This window comes from Anolis sagrei, chromosome X (genome assembly GCF_037176765.1).
Source record: "Anolis sagrei isolate rAnoSag1 chromosome X, rAnoSag1.mat, whole genome shotgun sequence".
Taxonomy (NCBI): Eukaryota; Metazoa; Chordata; class Lepidosauria; order Squamata; family Dactyloidae; genus Anolis; species Anolis sagrei.
Window position 1 is genome coordinate 54,358,407 of NC_090034.1, and position 27,447 is coordinate 54,385,853.

At 43.7% G+C, this 27,447-nt stretch overlaps 1 protein-coding gene across 2 annotated transcripts; it reads right to left on the reverse strand.

Moving 5' to 3' along the window:
* Window positions 1-534: 534 nt before the first annotated feature.
* On the reverse strand, window positions 535-26,387 carry TLE5 (TLE family member 5, transcriptional modulator). Of its 2 annotated transcripts, none has more exons than XM_060785004.2 (7): window positions 26,093-26,387; window positions 17,795-17,892; window positions 14,960-15,023; window positions 10,634-10,678; window positions 9,855-9,917; window positions 8,026-8,100; window positions 535-3,403 (listed from the first exon to the last, which is right to left on the reverse strand). In XM_060785004.2, the coding sequence occupies exons 1-7, from the start codon at window positions 26,117-26,119 to the stop codon at window positions 3,185-3,187; spliced, it is 591 nt and encodes a 196-aa protein (XP_060640987.1). In that variant the 5' UTR covers window positions 26,120-26,387; the 3' UTR covers window positions 535-3,184. The 2 variants fall into 2 exon arrangements, with proteins under 2 accessions (XP_060640987.1, XP_060640986.1); XM_060785003.2 differs by having other exon boundaries at window positions 535-3,406; window positions 26,093-26,386.
* Window positions 26,388-27,447: the final 1,060 nt, after the last annotated feature.

A 27,447-nucleotide genomic window follows, 5' to 3' on the forward strand; every position in this document is an offset into this window, starting at 1 on the left:
AACTCTGGAAGCAGGAGTCCAAAACGCCCAAAGGATGAAAGCTTGGAAACCACTGCTTTATGGGGCCAGGCCTAACACAGCGGGTTAAACTAAGCTGTAGGAAAATCCTGCCGATCAAAAGATTGGCAGTTCAAGCCTGGGTCGGGGTGAGAGCCCGCCATCAGCCCAGCTTCTGCTCACCTAGAAGATCGAAAACAGAAATGTGAGTAGATAATTAGGTACCACTTTAAGTGGGGAGGTAATAAAAAGCACCCATAAGGTCATGCTAGCAATTAGATCGGGAAGACGTCTACAGACGACAAACCTCCTCAACATGGAAGATTAAGCAACAGCACCTCCCTGTGGCCGGAGTCGAGCACAGCCTCCAGATGCCAGAAATGGAAGAAGATGGAAAAAGCCTTTACCTCTGTTTATGTATTGTCTGTCCTTGTTAATTGGATAACGACACTGAATGACTGCCGTATAGGTGTTCTGTAATCCGCCGGAGATAGAGCGGAATATAAATAAAGTATATTATTATTTATTGTGGGGGGGGGGGGGGGGAGAGAGATTTCAGCATTTTCCTTAGAAGAACAGATTGAAACCTGGTGTGGATGCACGACCCCATTGACTTGGAATGGTGGCTTTGGAACCCCACAAAAGACCGTGCAGACATTGTAGGAAAAGGATGAGATCCGGAAAGAAAATGACAAAACGTGGACTCAAATGGAAGATTTCGGAGAATGGAGCACAGTAGTGTTACAGAGCCGGCGGCAACATCTTACGACGAGCCACTGCTCTTCTTATAACCCAAAACCAAAATATTTTAACCCCATTTTCATTGCCTTGGCTGTATCCGACTGACTCCTGGGACTGATAGCCTGGGAGGCACTAGAATTCCCTGGATGAGAACTCCATAAACATTTCTCAATCCCAGGATCCAATCGCAGCACTATAATTGTGTAGCGTGTGAATTCCCCCTTAGTCTTGAATTGGAAAGACTCATTTGCATTACAAAAGACTGGCCCTGATGGGGATGACAGTCACAAAACTCTGACTGATATATCTCAATAGTATTCACATACACACACACACATATATTTGAATAGTGTATGTATGTGTATGTGTGTGTGTGTATATATATATTCATATACACATATATTTAAATACAGTCTGGGTCAAAAGAAGAATCTAGTATTGACATAAATACTAGTATTGACATAAATCTAGTATTGACATAAATCAATAGTATACATATACATATATATGAATAGCATATATATATTCATATACATATATATATCTCAATGCAGTCTGGGTAGAAAGAAACATAGTATTGATATACATATATATCAATAGTATTCATACACACACACACATATATGAATTGTATTCATACAGTCTGGGCCAAAGGAAGCATATAGTGTTGACATACATATGTATCAATAGTATTCATATATATATATATATATATATATATATGAATAGTGTGTGTGTGTGTGTGTATTCATATACATATATATTTCAATACAGTCTGGGTAAAAAGAAGCATATAGTATTGATATACATATAAATCAATAGTATCCATACACACACACATATATGAATAGTATTCATACAGTCTGGGCCAAAGGAAGCATATAGTGTTGACATACATATGTATCAATAGTATTCTCATATATATATATATATGTGTGTGTGTGTGTGTGTGTGTGTGTGTGTATGAATAGTGTGTGTGTATGCGTATTCATATACATATATATTTCAATACAGTCTGGGTAAAAAGAAGCATATAGTATTGATATACATATATATCAATAGTATTCATACACACACACACACATATATATGAATAGTATTCATACAGTCTGGGCCAAAGGAAGCATATAGTATTGACATACATATATATCAATTATATTCATATATATATGTGTGTGTGTGTATATATATATATACGAATAGTGTGTGTGTGTATGTGTATTCATATACATATATATTTCAATACAGTCTGGGTAAAAAGAAGCATATAGTATTGATATACATATATATCAATAGTATTCATACACACACATATATGAATAGTATTCATACAGTCTGGGCCAAAGGAAGCATATAGTACTGACATACATATATATCAACAGTATTCATATATATATATATATATATATATATATATATATATGTATGTGTATATATATATATATATATGAATTGTGTGTGTGTGTGTGTGTATTCATATACATATATATTTCAATACAGTCTGGGTAAAAAGAAGCATATAGTATTGATATACATATAAATCAATAGTATCCATACACACACACATATATGAATAGTATTCATACAGTCTGGGCCAAAGGAAGCATATAGTGTTGACATACATATGTATCAATAGTATTCTCATATATATATATATATATATATATATGTGTGTGTGTGTGTGTGTGTGTGTGCGTGCGTGTGTATATGAATAGTGTGTGTATGTGTATTCATATACATATATATTTCAATACAGTCTGGGTAAAAAGAAGCATATAGTATTGATATACATATATATCAATAGTATTCATACACACACATATATGAATAGTATTCATACAGTCTGGGCCAAAGGAAGCATATAGTACTGACATACATATATATCAACAGTATTCATATATATATATATATATATATATGTATGTGTATATATATATATATATATATGAATTGTGTGTGTGTGTGTGTATTCATATACATATATATTTCAATACAGTCTGGGTAAAAAGAAGCAAATAGTATTGATATACAGAAGCCTAAAGCTTACTGTTCCAAGGGAATCACTGTTATGATACTGCCACCCATAATCAAACATTAATCTGAAAAGAGGGAAATCGGAGGGTGAACGAGGAGGAAGCCATTCCTCGTCCTGCTCCCTAAGAAAGAAAAGAAAACCCATATAAATATACATGACAACCTGCAGTGCAATGGGATATTCTGGAGGTTATCGCTCGTGCGGGCTATGAAACGGTGATGGTGGCGCGCAGGGTGGGGCAGGGCAGGAGCAAGAGGCCCAAAGGTTATTGCTGCAACGGCGGGCTCTCCCTCGCCCCTTCTCCGCCCCTCCAAAGAGCCTCCGCAGTTCCGCCAGAGTGAACCCCGCAGGTTGTGCGCCTCTCCTTCCCCTCCCGGTTCCCGCATCCCCCACATCACCCCGGCCCCGTCTCTAGTCGGACTTCTCCCCGTCGTCCTCTGGGTGGGCGTCCCCGTCGTGGCCATTCTTGTCCTCCTTGGCGAGGTGGGCTTGGGAGCCCAAGGCGGAGAGGGACAGGAGGCCGGTGCTGGCGCTGACGGCCGGGAGGGAAGGAGGCTGCAAACCCACTGGCAGTGGGGTCAAGGGCAGAGCCAGCGCTTGGAGCTGGGAGAGCTGGTGGGCCTGAAGCTGCTGCTGTAAGGAAACCGAGAGAGAATCCGTCAACAAAAGAGAGGTCATTCCAGCTGCAATCCATGGGTTGCATTTCAGACAGCTATGTTCACTGGGGAGAATGGAGCAGGTGACGCCGCAGGGGAAATGCAGCACAGTATAGGTACAGAGGCAGCACAGGAATATCTGGCAACTCGAAATGAGGTAATGGAGGAAAAGAAGCACAGTATAAGTAAAGAACCAGTACAGGAATATCTGGCTACTCAAAATGAATTCAAGTCTCTTAAGGACAGATAACACTGTTCAACGGAGAAAAAGTTTCAGGCCTGAAAATAGTTGTTCTTTTATTATTTTGGGGTGCTGAAAACGAAAATGACATTTAAAAATGTATATTGGCTCTAGTTTTTATGATATAAGCAATCACATGCTCACGTATGGTTGAAAAAATGCATGTTGCGACTTACACTATGGAAGATTCTAGAATACTCTAGAAAGTTTGATGACGCAGTATTAGTGCCGTGTGCAAAAGCCAGAAAAGCCATAAGGCCAGACTTTTGAACGGTGAGGGTCAGTCAGTTGAAGACTGAGACAGTATTGTTAAACATCGTTTTACATTGTTCTTTTTACTGTAGTTATGCCTCGCACGTGTGTAAATAAAGCACTATGGAAAAAAGATATCAAGGCAAATGGACTCCGTCAATGCTGTCAGACTACTGCTGGAGCATTGGAAGAGACAATCCTTTCCTTGAATACAAAAGAAAAGTCAAGAGAAGCAAACAGGATATAAACTAAAGTCACGATTAAAGCGACATTTAAACTTTCAAACTTTTCAACTGCATTAGGCCTACTAATATAATTTCTTGCTGCACAAACATAAACAATAGACTAATTAAATCAATATTTCTCATGTATAAACTATTGGCAATATAATTTGACTAAAATTTAGTAAATATTCACGGTTTATATACATGCAGTAAGGTTAGGCGCATTATCATAATATTAACGAATTACCTATTGTGGAGAAAATTGAAATAGCTGTTGCATAAAAACCAGAGCCAATTAACACATTTAATTATTCTATTTGAATTCAGCATGTTAAATTTATTAAGAAACGGCACATTTCGTTTCCGCAACTGAGAAAAACTGAAAATTTGTAGAACAGTGTAATGAGACAGAGGAAAGACAGCACGGTATAGCTAAAGAGGCAGGACAAGAATATCTGGCAACTCAAAAGACATCCAAAAAATTCTTAAAATACGAATTAATAAAGAACCAGAGTTTTGTTTTTTTTACTAGGCATGCTCAACTTGGAAGGAGAAAAAATAAATAAAGAAAAATGATTTAATTACCTAACTACTGCAGCCTGAATTGTATTTGCTAGAAAATGGCGACTGAAAGAAATATCCCAACAGGAAGAATGGCATAATAATATTCTAGAGATAATGAGCATGGACGAATTAACATATTGGCTAACAACAAACCAAGGGTCTCTGAAGAAACGTACTAACTGAGACCTGTAAAAGACGACTTTAGACAATATAAAATAGAGATTGTTACACGAGGGGGGGAAATTTGAATGAACTACAACTAAAGAAGCAACAATGAGGGAGTTAATTACTTGTATCTATTTTTTTTTACATAGAAAGAATTACAAATGACCAATGAAGACAAGAGGGAAGTTACAAACTTTTTTCTCTTATTTTTTATTTTTATTTTTCATTATATATAACCTGTATATACTCGAGTATAAGCCTAGTTTTCAGCCCTTTTTTTACTTGAGTCAAGGTTACTTATTATTTTACTCTGTTGTTGTTGTTGTTATTATTATTATTTTCATTTCATTTATTATTTTATTCTATTTATTATTATTACATTTATCATTTTACTCTATTGTCATACATTTATTATTTTACTGTATAATTGTTATTACTACATTCATTATTTTATTCTTTTTTATTATTACATTTATTATGTTACTCTCTTTATTATTGGAAGGATATGTAAGCACATTTACATTGAAGAAGGTAAATAATAGTTTAATCAGACTTGGATAGTCTTATCTTAAATTACCATTTTTGTAAATATTCAAAAATATATAACCTAACGAATGTAATTTAATTGGTATCTATTTTTATTTTGCAATTTACCCGTAGCGGCTGCATTTCCCACCCTTGACTTATACTCGAGTCAATTCGTTTTCTCAGTTTTTTTGTGGTAAAATTAGGTGCCTCGGCTTATATTCGGGTCGGCTTATACTCGAGTATATATGGTATTTCTCTTTTTTTCTTCCTTTCAACTGACTCTTCCCTGTTTTGGGGGGGGGGGGTTAGGGGGGGAAGGCGCTCCTCCTTTTCTTTCCTACTAATTTCCTATCGACAACAATGTTCTCCCACTTTTGATGTACAAAACTTTACTCTTCTAACTCTATAAAACCCATTAATAAAAATATTACAAAAAAAAGAATATCTGGCAACTCAAAATGAATTCAAATGCCAGGTAAAGCCCACTCCACAGTGCAGGTCCAGGATTTAGCACAGCAGGTTAACTGCCAGCTGCAGTAAATCTTGTCAACAGAAAAGGTGACAGTTCAAAGCCCAGGTCAGGGTGAGCTCCTGGCCTTTAGCCCAGCTTCTGCCTACATGGAAGTTCGAAAGCAAAATGTGAGTAGATAAATAGGAACCGCTTAAAAGCGGGGAGGTATCATAAGGAAAATGCCAGAAAAATGCCAGCAATTTGATAAAGGAGGAAGTTTACGAACAAAGCTCTTCGGCAAGGAAGATGGAGCAACAGCATGCCCCACGTGGCTGGAACCGAGCACAAGCCTCCAAGATGCCAAAGATGGGGAAAAGCCTATATATACCTCTATCTGTGTACAACTGTCTTGTGAGCCGCCCCGAGTCCCTTTTGGGGTCAGAAAGGCAGGATGTAAGTGCAGTAAATAAATAAATAAACGGCATTGAGTATTTGCCATATATGTGTTCTGTGATCCGCCCTCAGTCCCCTTCGGGGTGAGAAGGGCAGAATATCAATACCGTAAATAAATAAGGAGGCAGTACAGGAATATCTGGCTACTCAAAATGAATTCAAGTCTCTTAAGGCCAGAAAATAGGGCAGAGGAAAGGTAGCACAGTATAGGTAAAGAGGCAGTGCAAGAATAGCTGGCTACCCAAAATGAATTCAGGTCTCTTAAGGCCAGATCATGGAGCAGAGGAAATAATAATAATAATAATAATAATAATCCTCTACTTATACCCCGCTACCATCTCCCGCAGGACTCAGTGCGGCTTACAAGAGGCCGAGCCCAAAATACATCAGAAACGAAAAACACAATAACAACAATACAATACAACAATAAATAACTCATAGCAAAGCAAAACAATAACAAAAATATCACAATGCTTAAAAAAACCTGTGGCAGGGCCAAATGTAATGATTAAATTTTTTTTTAAATGCTGGGCATGTCCAGGTGAAAAAGGATGGATAGTTTGGGGATAAGTGGGCATGCAGACAATTCTAACTCTCTCGTAAAGTGCATTTGGGACATATTGCTTGGGATTCCTTAGTCTGGGAAGGCATAGTGGAACATCCATGTTTTCAAGCTCCTTCTGAAGACTGCCAGTGTTGGGGCATGCCTGATGTCCTTGGGGAGGGAGTTCCAGAGTCGTGGGGCCACCACGAGAAGGCCCTGTCCCTCGTTCCCACCAATCGCGCTTGTGATGCAGGTGGGATCGTGAGCAGGGCCTCTCCAGATGAACGAAGAGATCATGTGGGTTCGTAAACGGAAATGCGGTCACGTAGGTAGGTGGGTCCCAAACCGTTTAGGGCTTTGTAGGTAAGCACCTGCACCTTGAATTGGGACCGGAAAATGAACTGCAGCCAATGGAGCTCCTTAAACGGGAGGGTTGACCTCTCCCTGTAAGGAGCATCAGTTAACCACCTGGCAGCCGCCCGTTGAACCAACTGAAATTTCCGGGCCGTTTTCAAGGGCAGCCCCACGTAGAGTGCATTACAGTAGTCCAATCTGCAGCAAAGTATAAGTAAAGAACCAGTACAGGAATATCTGGCTACTCAAAATGAATTCAAGTCTCTTAAGGCTTGTTGTGGAAACAAGGATTGGTGATAAAGCTTCAGTGGAAACCCGTTTTCCCCGTGATAATAACTCTCACTTCCTGCTGTCTCAGCACTGTTCTTAACTATGAGTCGTTTGTAAGTCGGTGTACGGCTACTCAAAAGGAACTCAAAGTCCAGATAACGGAGCAGAGGAAATGCAGCTCAGTACAGGTAAACAGGCAGGACAGGAATATCTGGCTACTCAAAATGAATTCAAGTCTAGATAACAAAGCAGAGGATGTGCAGCACAGCATGGATAAAGAGGCAGTACAGGAATAAAGTACAGACACCATGTTTTAAACACAGGAGGCCATCATGGCGAAGGCTACACTTATGGGGACATGATGCGATTCTTGAACTGCTTAGAATTTATATAGCCATTTATTGAATTTGGAAATATTTCTCCTTGGGTTCCAATAGCTGACAGATTCTGTTTGCAAGAAAAGGGACTTCCTCAAGCTTTTGGGGCGATCATTTCTAATGATACCGCACCCCACAGTCAATACCCAATTCCCGTAAGGAGGGCTACTGACCCGGATGATGGAGTTCAGCTCTGGAGCTGTCACTTGCTTGGCTCGCTCGATGGCTCCCAGGACCTGTTGCTGGTGCTGCAAAAAGAGAGAAAAAACAACACTGAGTGGCATATACTCTGCGGGAAAAGGAATGCATATAGGATTTAATAAGCAAGGATGTGTTTTGATATATTTATTGCTAGTATTTATGCCCAGTTGCCATCATGTCATCGTGGTGGAGGCGCAGGATGTTCGCAAATTTGTCAGGGCATCCGATTTTTTGGAGGATGGTCCAGAGAGCACTGCGATTCAGTGTGTTGAATGCCTTTGCAAGGTCAATGAATGCCATGTACAGAGGCAAGGATTCTCAAGAGGATTTTCCCAGCAGGGGTTACAAGGGAGATACTGCGATAGTTTCCACAGTCTGTTCTTTCCCTTTTTGAAAAGGGTGATGATAGTGGCATCCTTGAAGTCTGCAGGGATTTTCTCAGTCACCCACACTTTTTTAATGAGCTGGTGGAGTCGTTGTGTCACCTCAGGTCTACCCTCTTTAAAGACTTCAGCAGGGATCCCATCAGGTCCGCCGACTTTGTTATTTTTTGTTGGCTGATGGCATTGTAGATGGCCATCAGCCAAAACTGGAGCGGAAATCATCTATCGGACAAATGGCAAGCTATTTAACCTCAGCAGACTGAAAGCCAAAACCAAGGTCACCTAAACATCTGTTATAGAACTCCAATATGCTGATGAAACGTAGTCTTTGCGCATTCAGAAGAAGACCTACAAGCCACTCTAAACTCCTTTGCAGCAGCATACGACAAGCTAGGTCTCTCACTGAACATCGAAAAAACCAAAGTGCTCCTCAAGCAGACACCAGCCAATCCTTCTGCAAGGCCAGAAATACAGCTTATAGGTGCAACATTAGAAATGTTGATCATTTCCGCTCCCTTGGCAGCCGTCTCTCCACAAATGTCAACATTGAGGCTGAAATACAACACTGCCTGAGCTCTGCGAGTGCAGCATTCTTCAGAATGAAGCAGAGTGTTTGAGGACCGGAACATCCATAGGAAGAACAAAGTGCTTGTTGATAAAGCCATTGTTCTCCCAACCCTGCTATATGCCTGCAAAACGTGTACTGTCTACAGTTGTCCTGGAATGATTCCATCAGCGTTCCTTCTGAAAACTCCTGCAAATCTCTTGGGAAGACAGGCAGACAAATGTCAACGTGCTGGAAGAAGCAAAGACCACCTATGCCAACAACTCCTTTGGACTGAATGCCACGTTGTCCAAATGCCTGATCACCATCTCCCAAAACAGTTATGATACTCCCAACTCAAGAACAGAAAATGGCATGTTGGTGGACAGGAAAAGAAACTGAAAGATGGGCTTAAAGCTAGCCTTAAAAACTGTAGCATAGGGACCAAGACAGAACTAGGGAGCCCTGGCCCTTGAGTGCTCTAACTGGAGGTCAGCTGTGACCAGCAGTGCTGTGGAATTTGAAGAGGCACAAATGGAGGGTGAAAGGGAGAAATGTGCCAAGAGGAAGGCACGTCAAGCCAACCCTGACTGGGACCACCTTCCACCAGGAAAAAAATGCCCTCACTGTGGAAAAACATGTGGGTCAAGAATAGGGCTCCACAGTCACCTATGTATCCGTCACTAAGATACTACACTTGGAAGGCCATCATACTCTGACAACGAGGGATTGCCTAAGCAAATAAGTACATAAGTATATTCCCAGTGTACCCCAGGTGCCATTGGTTGAGTAAAGGAAGTAACTCTCTTGAAGATCCCCAAACCCATAATATTTTCAAACATGGGGGAAAACAACAATATAAATAGAAAATTACCTCTTGGGAAAGGTAGGGCAAGACCTGAGCACAGATCCCATTTAACCGCTTGACAATTTCAGCCTGGGAAAAGGGAAGAGAGAAAACATAGTGTTTCAATTATATTTATTATTATATTGATGTACATGTCGCTGTGAGTCTCTCTTTAGAGAGAAAAAGTGGGGTATAGATAATAGTAATAATCCGCTTTCTCTCTCTCAAAAGAGACGCCAATGATTCAGAGGGCCGGGCTTTAGTGCAGCAGGTTAACCAACAGTTGCAGTAAATCTTGCCAATTGAAAGGTTGACAGTTCAAAGCCCGGGTCGGGGTGAGCTCCTGGTCTTTAGCCCAGCTTCTGCTTACTTAGCAGTTCGAAAGCAAATGTGAGTACATAAATTGGTACAATGTTCCTCCCATAAGGAAATTCCAGAAAAATTCCGGTGACAAGGAGGAAGTTTACGAAAAAAGCTCTTTCGGCAGGGAAGTTGGAGCGACAGAACCCCCTCCCACCATGGCCAAAACCGAGCACGAGCCTCCAAGATGTCGAAGATACAAAAAGCCTATATTTATGTAGGGCGAAATATAAATACTGTAGATAAACAAATAAATAAATATCTGAAGGACCACACAAGCCTTTTGGCAGTTGACAGGATTTCAATGGGTAATCCCGCTTATATGGGACTTCTCCGCCATAGTTGCAAAGAGCAATAATGCCCTTTTTCAAACTCTGCTGGGAAAGGGATGATGGGGATGAGTGACAGCGGCCTTCAAACCAGAAACCCATCAAGATGGAGCTCACCTGTTTGTGCATCTCGATGTTGAGCCCATAGGACATCTCATAGTACTAGAAAAGGAGGGGGAATTGGGATTTAGAAGAAGAAGGAAAGAAGGGGGATCAGCATAGGATTGCAGCATCAGATCCACCCACTTGCCTTATTTTAATATCAAAGCATCATACACCGTATATATAGGAAATAATATACACCTCATAACTGGCGTCCAATACAACAGCATGATACAAAGTATATACAGGACCCCTTTGTGACTTCTGGCCCATCTTTTATCGAAGTGTGTGCATGTATGTATATATATATGTGTGTACGTGTGTGAATATGTGTGTACACACACATATGCATATACACACACATATAATATCCAGTATGTACATGTGTGCCTCCGGTGGTGCAGCGGGTTAAATAACTGAGCTGCTGAACTTGCTCACCGAAAGGTTAGCGCAGGGGTCCTCAAACTTTTTAAACAGAGGGCCAGGTCACAGTCCCTCAAATTGTTTGAGGGCCGGATTATAATTGGAAAAAAAGCATGAATGAATTCCTATGCACACTGCACATATCTTATTTGTAGTGGAAAAAAAAACACTTTAAAACAATACAATAATTAAAATAAAGAACAATTTTAACAAATATAAAATTATTAGTATTTCAATGGGAAGTGTGGGTCTGCTTTTGGCTGATGTGATAGGATTGTTGTTGTTGTTGTGTGCTTTCAAGTCATTTCAGACTTTGTTTGACCCTGAGCGAGGGCCGGGTAAATGACCTTGGAGGGCCGTATCCGCCCCCCGGGCCTTAGTTTGAGGACCCCTGGGTTAGCGGTTCGAATCCAGGAAACAGGGTTAGCCCCAGTTTCTGCCAACCTAGCAGTTCGAAAACATGCACATAAGAGTAGATCAATAGGTCCCACTCCAGCGGGAAGGTAACGGCGCTCCATACAGTCATGCTGGCCACATGACCTTGGAGGTGTCTATGGACAACGCCGGCTCTTCGGCTCAGAAATGGAGATGAGCACCAACCCCTAGAGTCGGACATGACTAAACTTAAATGTGTGGCGAAACCTTTACCTTTTATACACACACATACGTATATACACATATATTATATATGCACACATATACACAAATATATATACTCATATTATATATATATATACACACACACATACATACATTACATATACACACACATTATATATACATAAATGCACTGGCTTAAATTGTGATTGGCCCTAGAGCAGTGATGAAACAGATAGAGGAGAAAACAGATAGAGGAGAAGGCATCCCTCTCCCATTAGGTGTTTCTCCTTCTTTCAAAAGGGAGAAGCTGGCACTTTCCTGGGAGAGATAGGAGCCATTAATTTCCCTCCCGGCCCTTATCTCCTCTCTCCAGGGGAGGCCTGCATCGCTGCAGCGGGAAGGATCTTCTTGCGTCGGCGCTAATGACTCCTTGATGGCGGAAAATAAAAACCCATCAAGCTGGAGCCTCTGGGCCGTGGCAAAGGCAGACGCTGCCGGTGGCACTGACCTAGGGCGGGATGCTCCAAGGAGACAGAGGCAGGCTTCTCTCTCTGCTCTGAAGCGTGGCCGCATTGCGCTCGATGGGCTCGAGGCAAACCAGACCATGACACCGGACTAGGGATGAGCCAGGCCTGGGCAAGTCAAGGCAGCAAACCATTTTGCGGAATTGATAACACCTTAGCCCTGAAATTTCCTCCTCCTTTCCTTCTCCTTTATTTCCTCTCTTCCTCCTCCTCCATCTCCTTCTCTTCCTCCTTCATCTTCTTCCTCTCCTCCTTTCCTTCCCAACTTCATTTTCCTTCTTACTGCTTCCTCTCCTCTTTCTCCTTCCCTTCCTTCATATCTTTCATCTTATAATCCTTTTCCTATTCAGTCATCTCCTTCTTCTTTCCTTCCCTACTTCCTCCTTTTCCTTCTCTTTCTCCTTCTTCATCTCCTCCACTTCCTCCTTTTCCTTCTCTTCCTGCTTCCTCTCCTTTCTCCTTCACCTACTTCATCTCTTTCATCTCATCATCCTTTTCCTTCTTCATCTCCTTCCTTTCCTCTGTTTCTCCTTTTCCCTCTCTTCCCCCTTTTCTTTCTTTCTCCTTCTTCATCTCTTTCTCCATTTCCCCTTTGTTCTTTCATCTCCCGTTTCCTCTCCTCTTTCTCCTTCATCTCTTTCATCTCATCATCCTTTTCCTTCTTCATTTCCTTCCTTTCCTCCGCTTCTCCTTTTCCTTCTCCTCCCTCTCTTCTCCCTTTTTCTTCTTTCTCCTTCTTCATCTCCTTCTCCATTTCCCCTTTGTTCTTTCTCTTCCTGTTTCCTCTCCTCTTTCTCCTTCCCTTCCTTCATCTCTTTCATCTCATCATCCTTTTCCTTCTTCATCTCCTTCCTTTCCTCCGCTTCTCCTTTTCCTTCTCCTCCCTCTCTTCTCCTTTTTTCTTCTTTCTCCTTCATCTCCTTCTCCATTTCCTCTTTGTTCTTTCTCCTCCTGTTTCCTCTCCTCTTCTTCTTCCCTTCCTTCATATCTTTCATCTCATCATCCTTTTCCTTCTCCACCTCTTTAATCTCCTCCTTTCCTTCCCTACTTCCTCTTTTCTTTCTCCTGTTGCTCCTCCTCTTTCTCTGTCTTCATCTCCTTCTCCATTTCCTCATTTTCCTTCTCTTTCTCCTTCCCTTCCTTCATCTCTTTCACCTCCTTATCGTCCTTTTCCTTCTCCTCCTCTTCCCTCTCTTCCTTTCCTTCTCCACTTCCTCCTTTTCCTTCTTCTCACTCTCTTCCCACTTTTCCTTCTCTTTCTCCTTCTTCACCCCCTTCCTACTTTTCCTTCTCTTTCTGCTTCCTCTCCTCTTTCTCCTACCCCTCCTTCTTCATCTCTTTCATTTCCTTATCTTCCTCCTTTTCCTTCTCCCTCTCCTCCTCTTTTTGTGTGCTTTTCATGTCATTCGCAACATATGGAAATGACTTGAGAGGTCATTTGGCAATGGCAAAATCTTTGGGGGCGGGGTTGCATGTTTGCCATTGCCTTCCCTGAGGCTGAGAGAGTGTGACTTCCCCAAGGTCAACGAGTGGGTATAGATTAGCCAAGCGAGGACACAAGCCCTGGTCCCCAAAGTCATAGTCTGGCGTTCAAACCAAAGGATAATTATCTTAATGTCACTGATAGCCATCGCCAGAAGGGACAGAGAGGTTCATTTATGCTGATGATTGTGCCACCACCGCTCAAGCAGAGAGCGTTGAAATAGTTGAACAGAAGCTCTCCAAAGCTTTAGGTGCTCTTACTGCCTATTACAGGGAAAATCAGTTGATTCCTAATCCATCTAAAACAAAGATGTGTGCTTTTCACCTTAAGAACAGACAAGTATCCTGAGCTCCGAGGATTACCTGGGAAGGAATCCCACTGGAGTATTGCAGCACACCCAAATACCCGGGAATAACCCTGGACCGTCTTCTGACTCATAAAAAGTACTGCTTGAATATCAAGCAAAAAGTGGGTGATAGAAATAATATAGTATGAAATCTGACTGGCACAACCTGGGGGTCACAACCAGACACAGTGAAGACATCTGCCCTTGCGCTTTGCTTGTCTGCTGCATGTTACACATACCCAGTATGGAATACATCTCACCAAATTGAAACAGTACATGTGGCTCTTAATGAGACATGCCGCATTATCACAAGATGTCAACGCCCTACACCACTGGAGAAATTATACTGTTTAGTCGGTATTGCACCACCTGACATCCGTTGGTCGGGAAGTAGCAGCCAGTAATTAAAAGACCAAGGCAGTGACATCTCCGGCTCATCCTCTGCTCAGATATCAGTCAGCACACCAATGTCTTGAATCAAGAAATAGTTTTCTAAGGTCTATAAAGATACTCGCACAAACACCTTAGCAAGCAAGAGTCCAAAAGTGGTAGGACTCAGTGGCTGAGACTGGATGAGAAACCCCCTCCTGGGCACACAGGCAATGACAAAATCTTTGGGTGGGTGTGTGAGTGTTTGCCACTGCCTTCCCCTGAGGCTGAAAGAGTGTGACTTCCCCAAGGTCACCGAGTGGGTATTGATTACCCAAGTGGGGACACACACCCTGGTCCCAAAAGGCATCGTCTGGCATTCAAACCAAAGAATGGCTCTCTAATCTTACTGCATTTATTTCTCAGTTTGGGACTGAAGGCAGCTTAAACCAGGGGTCCCCAAGCTATGGCTCATGGCCTGGTTGTGGCCACTCACCTGGTCCCTGACCTAAACTTGAGACTCAAGTGTCATCCGTGGCTCCTTCCCCATTGTTCTCCCCAATCACTCCCTCCCTCTTTCCGAGCACGAGGCTTACCATCACGTAATGGCGCTGCATTTCCGACTTCTCGCTCGCAAGTTTGTCACATTCCAGCTTCAAGCTGCAAGGGAGAGAGAAAGAGTCTGGCCATCTGTGAAGACATGTCTTGCCTTCCCTTTCCATCACAGGAGGGAATGCCTCTTCATTGTGCCAGGAATTCCTGGCACTGGGAGGCAATGCAGGCCTAGTTTAGAATTACTATCATTGGAGAAGAGGCATTCCCTCATAGGAAGGAATGCCTCTTCGAAGATGTAAGCTGCATTGGGTCTCTTTAAAAAGGTGGCATAATAATAATAATAATAATAATAATGATGATGATGATGATGTTAATATGCCTTACAACCAGCATGTTCCCCTATACAAAAAGCTTGTATTTAATAGTAACTCTCAAGCAACAAGAAACTACATTTATGCAGTATCTACCAATCCCCCGGTTTGCCATGGATTAACTGAGAATCTATTCTATTATTATTATTAATAATAACAATGATATCGTATTGTCGAAGGCTTTCATGGCCGGAATCACTCAGTTCTTGTGGGTTTTTTCGGGCTATATGGCCATGTTCTAGAGGCATTTCTCCTGACGTTTCGCCTGCATCTATGGCAAGCATCCTCAGAGGTAGTGAGGTCATTGTTATTATTATTCATAATAATAGAATAGATTCTCAGTTAACCCATAATTGAGAGTCTGGTGATAACAATTATCAAGTAGACTCTCAATTAACCCATGGGGATTGGTAGATTATTATTAATGATAGTTATTAATAATAATAATTATAATAGACTCTCAATTAACTGATTACTGAGATGATGATGATGATGATGATGATAATAATAATAATAATAATGAGAAGACTCTCAGTTAACCCATGGGATTGGTAGATTATGATTAATAATCATTTATTTATTTATTTATTTACCATATTTATATACCGCCCCTCTCAACCCAGAGGCAACTCGAGGCAGTTATTATAATAATATTAATATGTATCATTATTATTAATAATATGTATCATTATTATGGGCCCCCTGGTGGCATAGCGGGTTAAACCACTGAGCTGAACTTGCTGACTGAAAGGTCGACGGTTTCAATCCAGAGAGTGGGGTGAGCTCCCACTGTCAGCCTCGGCTTCTGCCAACCTATCAGTTTGAAAACATGCAAATGTGAGTAGACGAATATGTACTGCTTTGGCGGGAAGGCAAACGGCGCTCCATGCAGTCATGCCGGCCACGTGACCTAGGAGGCGTCTATGGGCAATGCTGGCTCTTTAGCACCACCCCCCCAGAGTCAGACACGACTAGACTTAATGTGAAGGGGAAACTTTTACCTTTTATCATTATAATTAATAGCTATTATTATTATTAATAATAATAATAATAACAATAATAACAATAAAAGACTCTCAGTTAATCCATAACTGAGAGTCTAATAATAATAATTACAATAGGTTCACAGTTAACTTATGGAGATTGGGAGATTATTAATAAAAATTATCAATAATATTATTTTAATAGTAAAAATAATAATAGACTCTCAATTAACCCATAACTGAAGGTCTAATAATAATAAAGATTAGATGAAACTCTCAGTTAACCCATGGGGATTGTTAGATTACTACTACTACTAATAATAATAATAATAATACAATAATAATAACAATTTGCAGTAATGGTTAAGCGGCTTAACGAGATATCTGGGCAAGTAGTAGGAAAACACTGGTTTAAATAACAATGAATAGTTATAATAATTACTTAGATCAGGCGTGGGCAAACTTTCTAACTTTGGGGCTCCATGCTAGCACTCCCTGCTAAGAGAGGGAAGGAGGGAGGGAAGAGGGAAGGATGAAAGGTTGAAAGGGAAGATGGAAGGAAAGAGAGAGAGAGGAAAGGAGGGAAGAAAGAGGGAAGGAAAAAAGTGTGGAAGGGAAGGATGGAAGGAGAAAGAGGGAGAGGGAAGGAGGGAGGAAAGAGGGAAGGAATGGGGAAAGGTGGGAAGGGAAGGATGGAGGGAGAAAGGGAGAGAGGGAAGGGGGAAAGAGGGAAGGAAAGATTAAAGGGTGGAAGAAAAGGATGGAAGGAGAAGGAGGGAGAGAGAAAAGAGAGAAGGAATGGGGAAAGGGTGGAAAGGAAGGATGGAAAGCGAGAGAGGGAAAGAGGGAGGGAAGAAAGGAAGGAAGGACGAAAGGGAGGAAGGGAAGGAGAAAGAGGGAGAGAAGGAAGGAGGAAAGAGGGAAGGAAATATGAAAAGGTGGAAGAACAGGATGGAAGGAGAAAGAGGGAGAGAGGGAAGAAGGGAGGAAAGGGGGAAGGACGAAAGGGTGGAAGGGAATGATGGAAGGAGAAAGAGGGAGAGAGGGAAGGAGAGAGAAAAGAGAGAAGGAATGGGGAAAGGGTGGAAGGGAAGGACGGAAAGTGAGAGAGGGAGAGAGGGAGGGAAGAAAGGGGGAAGGAAGGAAGGACGAAAGGGAGGGAGGGAAGGAGAAAGGGAGAGAGAGAAGGAGGGAGGAAAGAGGGAAGGAAGGACGAAAGGGTGGAAGGGAATGGAGGGATGGATGGAAGGGAGGGAGGGAGGAAAGAGAGAAGGAAGGAAAGACAAAAGGGAAGGAAGGAAGAGAGAAAGGGAAAAGAGGGAAGGAAAGATGGAAGTGTGGGAGGGAGGGAAGGAGGAAGGAAAGAGAGAAGGAAAGATAGAATCGGGAGAGAGGAGGGCCTGAGGAAAGAGCCCAAGGGGCCGCATTCAGCCCCTAGGCCTCGATTTGCTCATACCTGACCTAGAACAACAACAAGGAAGGAGTAGAGGTTGGGGAGAAGGGGACAGCAAGGGAAACCTGCCTGTGATACTGGGCTTGAAGCAGCTGGAACTCGTCTTTGATCCGGTCACATGAATCCGACGTTGTGAACTTCAGCTGCTGAGGCAGATGAGAGGAACCCTAAAGGAGGAGAAACCAACAGGTTTAGCTGAAGACAACACAATCTGATCCTTCCCAACAGATGGCCCTCCAGCCAAACTCCAGAAAAGGGAACTCCCATGGTATTTGAGGAAGCATATTCCACCGTCACACAGATCTAAGGATGTTCTTCCTAATGTTTAGCTGGAATCTTTTTTCCTCCTTGCTTTTTTACAGTTCAGACTAAAACCTGGAGTGGGTTTACACACAACGAAGCCCCCAGCTATGACTTTCTGCTTGGGTTATCTATTAAACGAAGATGATTGTGTGCCTTTCAACTTACTTCCAATGTACATTGACCCTAAGGTGACTCTATCACGGGTTTTCTTGGAAAACGTTATGATTTGGGGGAGGTTTGCGGTTGCCTTCCTTTGAGGTCTGAGTGAGAGGACACTTCCCTTATTATTTCAAACATGAAACGACTTCAGTGCCGTGTTTTTAGGACACCTCCCTGAAGAGAGCCATGCCGGATATATTTCCCATTTAACCTTCTTCTATCGAGGCCACGCTTTAGTACGTTCGTGCGCACCCCCCTCCTTTCAGAATCCTTATCTATGGATCCAACCATTTATATAAATAGTTCCCAACCTTTTTTTGACCAAGGACCACTCTGATTTTTTTTGTTGTTAGCAGGAAGCACAAAGTAAAAGAAAAATAAATTGTGTTAATCTAAAAATAAAACTTAATTAAAACTTTAAACATATTCATTAAACTTCACAGTAACATGAATTAAGAAATCGATCTATCTATCTATCTATCTATCTATCTATCTAGCTTCTCTATCTATATAAATAAAAATGTAAAGTTTGTTTGTGGGATTAACATAACTCAAAACCCACTGGGCAAATTGACACCAAATTTGGACACAATACACCTATCAGGCCAACGAGTGACCATCACTCATAAAAACACTGGAAAACATAGTGGAAGAGACTTAAAAAGCCAAAAATTAAAAAAATACATTACAACGCATGCACAAAACCACATATATACACATATACACACAAAACACATATACATAGACTGGGCCACAGCAATGCGTGGCAGGGGACGGCTAGTACATAATAAAAGTGAAAATATGCATGTGTGTGTGTGTGTGTATGGCCGGGGTGTCCACTTACACAGACAAGCTTCTGCCTCCACAAACAGCTATAGTTCTCACTACTCAGGAGACACCAATGGCTCTCCCTCCAATGACATTGCAGGTTATAATGAGTGCCATGAACATGTCCGAGAGCCCTGCCAATGTCCTCCACAAGCACAATTCTACCCACCAACCAAGTGAAGATTTTCATTCAGGGACAATTCCATCCTAGATTTTCTGGCATCCCAGTGTTTCTGATTCTCCCCATTGGTGTGGAATTTGCATGACCCCGCCCACTGCCTCTTCCTTAAGCCTTTCCTGCTCTTTTTTATGGCATATCGCAAACAGAGGAATTGATCAGCAACTGAACATACTACAGAGGTTTGAGGAGAATTCACCATGATTACTAGGAGTTGTAGGTCCTGGGATGTATAGTTCACCTGCAGTCTAAGAGCGCTCTAAACTCCACCAATGATGGAACTGGAACTAAATTGGCACACAGACCAACAAAATATACTGGAGGTCTTTGGAGGGATTTATAGGAGTTTTAATTCACCTACATCCAGAGCGCACTATGAACTCAAACAAAGATGGATCTGAACCAAACTTGGCATGCAAACCCAAGATGCCCAAATTTGAATACTGGTGGGGTTTGATGGGAATTGGTCTGGCAATTTTGGAGTAGTAGATACTGGGATTTAAAGTTCACCTGCAATCAAAGAGCACTCTGAACTCCACCAAAAATGGAATTGGACCAAACTTGGCACACAGAGCCCCCATAACCATCAAAAACTACTGGAGGCGTTTGAGGGGACTGACTCACCATAGTGGGCGTCACAGTTTAACCTACAGTCAGAGACGTAGAGCAAATTTGCCCAACATAACAATCTTTCAGTACTGATGGAGTTTTTGGGGGTTAACCTGGCATGATGTCAGTTGTAGTTCACCCACTACTTTATGCATTTTGTAAAATTTTTAAAAACGCCCTTTTCAAATAACCCGAGAAACGCCAGGTATCCAAGCCAGTAATAAAATAAAAAAGAACATTTTTAATAGAAAATTAAATTTGGTTTGCATCAATGGGATTTTTGAGCTTGCACCTTCTTTACAAGTTGGGTCATCCTGGGGCTAATATTATTGCTCAACACTACACGCAGATCATCACTTACTTTCAATCGATTCCTTGACTTGTTTTTAATTACCAGAAAACCCTTGTTCACATCCATATCTGCTGGAGAAGAGCATAAGATAGCACAAGGCAACTCTTCAAATTTTAGTATTTAAAAATTGCTTTTTGACACCAAAACCCAGCAAGAGTATCAGATTGAAATACGTCCTTGCGGCTTCTATCATTTTGAAATTCTAATTGTTCTACTTTGGTGGGCTTCGGGAAGCAGGCCTTGGGGTTGTCGGAGGCACGGGCCTTCTGCCTGATCCTCCTGAAGCAGATCTGTCTGCGCCTTGAAAGCAGCCTGCCGTTGCTATTGACACAGACCATGGCGCTGGTGGTGATGGGCGTAGTGGGCTCGTACCCATTGTTAGTGCTAGTACAGAGCGAAGGGAATGAGGAGGGTGAGGAGCACATGGTGCTGGGCACTGCGTGGGCCATCATGCACAAGGACCTGCTCCAGACGCACTGCTGCTGGGCCCGGCAGGCAATCTGCTCATGCTGAGTATGGCCTTCTGCTGCCTGTTCAGCATGATCAGTGGCACTTTGGTGCTGATGCTGGACTTCTTGAAGCGGTGTTGTGGAAAGTCCTTGGTGCCTTTGGCCCGCGACTTGACAGCGATGGGTTCACAGTGATCTCTGGCTGTAGGTGAACTACAACTCCCCCAAATCAAGGTGAATTTTCCCAAAAAACCTCCAGTATGTTTTGCTGGTCATGGGGGCTCTGAGTGCGGAGTGAGGAGGGCAAGAAACACGTGGTGCTGGGCACTGCATGGGCCATCATGCACGAGGACCTGCTCCAGACGCACTGCTGCTGGACCCGGCAGGCAATCTGCTCATGCTGAGCATGGCCTTCTGCTGCCTGTTCAACGTGATCAGTGGCACTTTGGTGCTGATGCTGGACTTCTTGAGGCGGTGTTGTGGACTTGACAGCGATGGGCTCACAGTGATCTCTGGCTGTAGGTGAACTACAACTCCCCCAAATCAAGGTGAATTTTCCCGAAAAACCTCCAGTATTTTTTGCTAGTCATAGGGACTCTGAGTGCCAAGTTTGGTCCAATTCCGTCTTTGGTAGAGTTCAGCGTGGTCATTCATTGCAGGTGAACTATAAATCCCAGTACCTACAACCCATCAGTATTCAAATTTGGGCATATTATGTATGCATGCCAAGTTTGATCCACTTGGGTGGTGGGCAGTATGGTATTTGTGGAGGACATTGGCAGGGCTCTTGGATATGTTCACGGCGCCCACTATAACCTGCAATGTCATTGAAGGGAGGGCTGTTGGTGTCTCCTGTGTAGTGGGAGCTGTAGCTATTTGTGGAGTGAACACCCCAGCCACATAGACGCATACATATTTTCACTTTTATTATGTGTTTTATTATGCGTATAGATATATAGAAAGATAGATAGATATATTATAACCATAGTATTATATATTACTATGGACTATGATTTCGGGACTATGTGCTTTGTTTTTAACTGCTTATTTAAATGTATTCAAATGCACAATGTAATTTGTATGTTTTTTTTTTAATTTTTTAATGCGGCATTGTCAATGTGTAAGCTGCTCTGAGTCCCCTTCAGGCTTGAGATAAATAAATAAAAGTTTTGGTTCTTGTGGACCACTGGTGGTCCACAGACCACAGGTTGGGAACCACTGATCTATATGGCTTTGAAATATCCCCCCTCTGATCCCCCAAAAGAAACCCTCATTTTATATATGGGACGACAATGTACACAATGTTGTCCATCTCCAGCCTCACTCCTTTGCTCTCGGAACTCTTTTTTATCAGCTCCATTTCCAGTCAAGCACAAAATTGATTCAGGACAAGGAACTGAATGCTCTCTTTCATGGGAAAGCGTGATTGGGAGCCTTGCCCAGATCTAGATAAAGACTACCATTCCCATCATCATCCTAAACAAGTGTCACTTGGGGATGACTGTAGCACGGACCAACAAATCCACTCCTCCAAGTGGCAACTGATGTCTGACAGTGGAGATTGCCTTGGAGGATGGAGGGCCGGGCATCTTTCAAGACAGCTTGATTTGTGTCTTCCTGGACTAGATAGCCTCTGTGGCCTCTTCCAACCGGAAGATGGCATGCTTCGTGTGAAGGAAGAGGCTGTCAAAAGTGATTTACCAATTCCGGTATGGTCTGCCGATTTTGCCAAGGCTCATCGCAGAATAAGAATTACTAATCGAGGTCCAGATCTTGGATTTAGCACATCTAACGTGATTGATGGCAGTACAGCGGATAAACAGACATATGGGATCTGGATTTTTGCCTGATTTCCCCTCACCCCATCGCACGTCTCTGCCCTAACCAGATGATAAGAGGCACATTCTGGTTCAGAGGTCAAGGAATCATGATCCAGGCAAAAGAGAGTATGGGAACCAAAGGGCACCTGAGCTTCACGTCCCTTTGCTGCCCCAAACCCCAACCTAATCACAGTATGGAGTTTCACCTCGAAAGGCAACACCAGGGCTTCTTAAAAAACCCTGACCCTGCTCTCTCATTGTACTGAATCCTTCTTCAAAGCACCCAGCCCATGGCTCTGCCACAGGGGCCTTTATCCTGGCACCCCAATCTTGTTCTATGCAGGACCCCAAAGCTAGCAAACCTCTTCCCCACAGCACCTCCAATCTCTCTATTCCACCTCAACACTCTCAGTGTACACTGAGGCTACCCCAATCCTTTCGCTCCCATCCCAAGGGTCCCCGCTACATTCCCTAGCCGCAATGCAACCTTTGTAGCTCTCCCTTGGCACCCCAAAATCCTCCCTAAGGCCCTCCCCATGACCCCCAATTTCTTGCTTCACTGAAATCCTCTTTCTTCTCCCTCCTGGGCCCGCAACACTCTCCCCAAGGCCCCCCCAATCCCTTCCCCAGAGCTCCCAACCACTAGTCTCATTGCAATCCCTTCTTCTCTCCCTCCTGTCCTTCCAAGATCGTCTCTAAGGCACCCAAACCCAGGGCCTCCCAATCCCTAGCCTCATTTCAATCCCTTCTTCTCTCCCTTTTGGACCCTCTTGGATCTTCCCTAAGGATGTCCCAATAGCTTTCCCTAAGGCCCCCAACTCCTAGCCTCACTGCAATCCCGCCTTTTAATTATAATTATATATTTTATATTATGTGTAATGTTACTAATAATATTACAATATAATGGTATAGTACAATATAGTAATATATAATAGTGATATTGGGTTTTTTTTTCTCGTGTCAGGAGTTGAGAAACTGCAAGTGGCTTCAGGTGTGAGAGAATTGGCCATCTGCAAGGACGTTGCCCAGGGGACGTCTGGATGATTTGATGTTTTTATCATCCTTGTGGGAGGCTTCTCTCATGTCCCCGCATGAGGAGCTGGAGCTGATAGAGGGAGCTCATCCGCCTCTCCCTGGATTCGAACCTGCAACCTGTCGGTCTTCAGTCTTGCCGGCACAGGGGCTTAACCCACTGCGCCACCAGGGGGCTCCCCAGTGATATTGTACTATGCTAATAATATAATATATTGTATGTATATATATATTGTAAGCCGCTCTGTGTCCCCTTTGGGGTGAAAAGAGTGGCATATAAATGCCGTAAATAAATAACTAAATCCTCTCCCTCTTGGTTCCTCAAGTTCCTCCCTAAAGCCCCCCAGGGCCCCCAACCCCTACCTTTATTGCAATCCCTTCTTGTCTTCCTCCTGCCCCCCTCCATCCTCCCTAAGGTTCCACAAAGCCCCCAATCTCTTGCCTCATTTTAACACCTCCTTTTCTCCCTCGTGGACCCCTAAGACCTTCCCAGGGCCCCCAATACCTTGTTTCATTCAATGCCTCCTTGTCTCCCTCATGGACCCACAAAATCTTCCTCAGGGCCTCTCAACCCCTAGTCTCATTGCAAGACCTCCTTGTCTCCCTCCTGCCCTCCCCCCGCTCCACAAAGATCCTCCCTAAGGCACCCCAAACATTTCCCCAGGGTCTCTAGTCCCTTGCCTAATTTTAATTCCTTCTTCTCTCCTTCCTGTCCCCCCAAGTGCCTACCTAAGACACCCCAAATCTTTCTCCAGGGCTCCCAGCCTCTAGCCTCATTACGATCCCGCCTTGTCTCCCTCCTGTCCCCCCAAGATCCTCCCTAAAACACCCCAAAGCCTTCCCCAGGGACCCCAATTCCTTGCCTCATTTTAATCCCTCCTTCTCTTGTTCCTGGACCCCCAAGATTCTCCCTAAGGACACCCCAAAGCCTTCCCCAAAGCCCTCCAATCTCTTGCCTCATTACAATCCACTTTTCTCTCCCTCTTGGACCCTCGAGATCTTCCCTAAGGACACCCCAATTGCTCTCCCTAAGGCCCCCAGTCCCTAGCTTCATTTCAATCCCTTCTTATCTTCCTCCTGTTGCCCCAAGATCCTCTCTAAGGACACCCCAATATCTCTCCCTAAGACGCCCAACCCCTAGCCTCATTGCAATCCTTCTCTCCTTTCTGTCCTCCCAAAATCCTTCTGAAGATACTCCACACCCTTCCCCAGGGCCCCCAATCCCTTGCCTCATTTTAATCCCTCCTTCTCTCCTTCATGGACCCCCCAAAACCTTCTTCAGGGCCTCCCCAACCCCTAGCCTCATTACAATCCCTTCCTATGCTTCTTGGACCCCCAAGATCCTCCCTAAGACACCCCAAACCCTTCCCCAGGGCCCCCAATCACTTGCCTCATTGCAATCCCTCCTTCTCTCCTTCCTGGACCCCAAGATCCTCCCAAAGGACACCCTGATCTCTCCCTAAGGCCCCCAACCCCTAGCCTCATTGCAATCCTTCTCTCCTTTCTGTCCCCCCAAAATCCTTCTGAAGATACTCCACACCCTTCCCCAGGGCCCCCAATTCCTTGCCTCATTTTAATCCCTCCTTCTCTCCTTCATGGACCCCAAGATCCTCCCAAAGGACACCCTGATCTCTCCCTAAGGCCCCCAATCCCTTGCCTTACTGCAATCTCTTCTTCTCTCCCACTTGGACCGCAAGATCCTTTCTAAGGACACCCCAAATCTGTTTTCCTAAGACCCTCAACCCCTAGCCTAATTGCAATCCCTCCTTCTCTCCCTCTTGGACCCCAAGATCCTCCCTAAGGGCACCCCAATCTCTTTTCCTAAGACCCCCAACCCCTAACCTCATTGCAATCCCTTCTTCTCTCCTTCCTGGACGCCAAGATCCTCCCTAAGGATACCCCCAACTCTTCCCCAGGGCCCCAAATCCCTTCTTCTCTCCTCTTGGACCCCAAGATCCTTCCTAAGACACCCTAAAATCTTTTCCTAAGACCTCCACCCCCTAGCCTCATTGCAATCCCTCCTTCCCTCTAACTTGGAGCTCCCAAGATCCCCCTAAGACACCCAAAACCCTTCCCACTTGGAGCCCCCAAGATCCTCCCTAAGACACCCCAAACCCTTCCCCAGTGCCTCCAATGCCTTGCCTCATTGCAATTCCTCCTTTTCTCCCTTTTGGACCCCCAAGATCCTCCCTAAGGACACCCCAATATCTTTCCCTAAGACTCCCAATCCCTACCATCATTGCAATCCTCTTCTCCTTCCTGTCCCCCAAGTTTCCCCTAAGACACCCCAAACCCTTTCCCATACCTTTTCATTGCAATCCCTCCTTCTCTCCTTCCTGGACCCCCAAAGCCTTCATCAGGGGCTCCCCAACCCTTAGCCTCATTGCATTCCTTCCTTCTCTCCCTCTTGGACTCCCCCCCCCCCAGATCCTCCCAAAGACACCCCAAACCCTTCCCTTATTGCAACCTCATCTTTTCTTCCTCCTGCCCCCCAAGACTCTCCCTAAGGACACCCCAATCCCTCTCCCCAAAGTCCTCAACCCCTTGTCTCATTGCACCCCCTACTTTCCCTCTCCTGATTCCACCCAGATCCTCCCCCCCCCCACTTTTCTCCCCCCCCCCCTCCCCCCGCCTTACCGAGTGCCTGCTTTGGGGAAACATCATGGCAGGGGCCTTGGGCTTTCCCGTTCGGCTGCGGCTGCCTTCTGGGACGGAAGAGGATCCGACGGAGGCCCCGAGGAGGAAGAGGAAGAGGAGAAGAAGGCGGTCGGAGGAGAAGAGGGGGATCAGGAGGGAGGTGGCCCCCCAAAGCCCAAGATCCCTTCGCCTTTCCTCCTTCTGCTCTACCTCCTGCTTGCCTTGCCTTTGCCTCCTATTGTGTTTAATGGCGGCGCGGCCTCCCCTCCTGCGGCTTTCGCAACAGCGCCACCTGCTGTTCCGACACCGCAGCGCCGAGCGCGCTCTCCTCCCCCTTTTCCCTCGCCAAACTACAACTCCCAGGATTCCACAACTTTAAGCCATGGGCTGTTCAAGTGGTATCTCAACTGCATTCATTCTCCAGTGTACACCCATTAACACCCAGTTTCCCTTTGGTTGCTAATGGCTAATTAATGTGATTGTAATACAGATTGCTATAACAAATATAATGCATAAAATAAATAAATAAATAATAATAAATATTAAATTAAATATTAAATATTATTAATTGATTTTTAAATTAATTCAATTCATCTTCTATCTATCTATATATAAATGCTCTGTGCATAATGAGTACCTTAAAAACAAAAGAACCAATGAACGAAATCACACCAAATTTGGCAACAAAACGTCTCACAACACAAGGAGCGACCATCACTCCAAAACTTATGATTTTGTCATTTGGGAGTTGTAGTTGCTGGGATTTAGAGTTCACTTACAATCAACAATGATGGATCTGGACCAAACTCTACATGAATACTCAATATGCCCAGATGTGAACACTGGTGGAGTTTGGGGAAAATAGAATCTTGACATTTGGGAGTTGTAGTTGCTGGGATTTAGAGTTCACTTACAATCAAAGAGCATTCTGAACTCCACCAACGATGAAACTGAATGAAACTTGGCACACAGGACTCCCATGACCAACAGGAAATACTGGAAGGGTTTGGTGAGCATTGACCTTGTGTTTTGGAGTTGTAGTTCACCTAAAACATCCAGAGAGCACTGTGGACTCAAACAATGATGGATCTGGACCAAACTTGGCACAAGCACTCAATACGCCCGAATATGAACACAGATGGTGTTTGGGGGAAATAGACCTTGACATTTGGGAGTTGTAGTCACTGGGATGCACAGTTCACCTACAATCAAAGAGCATTCTGAACCCCACAAATGACAGAATCAGGGCAAACTTCCCACACAGAACCCCCATGACTGACAGAAAATACTTAAGGCCATCCAATCCAACTCGCTTCATCAGGGCAAGAAAACGTAATCAAAGTCCTCCTGACAAA

Bases quoted from the DNA above. Each gene is read 5' to 3' on its own strand.
- TLE5 (XM_060785003.2), bottom strand. From the start codon at position 26,119: ATGATGTTTCCCCAAAGCAGGCACTCG. The intron at 17,893-26,092 runs GTAAGGCGGGGG...CTCCTCCTTTAG, and splicing joins TTCCCCAAAGCAGGCACTCG to GGTTCCTCTCATCTGCCTCA. The intron at 15,024-17,794 runs GCAGGTTTCCCT...TCTCCCTTGCAG, and splicing joins CTTCAAGCCCAGTATCACAG to CTTGAAGCTGGAATGTGACA.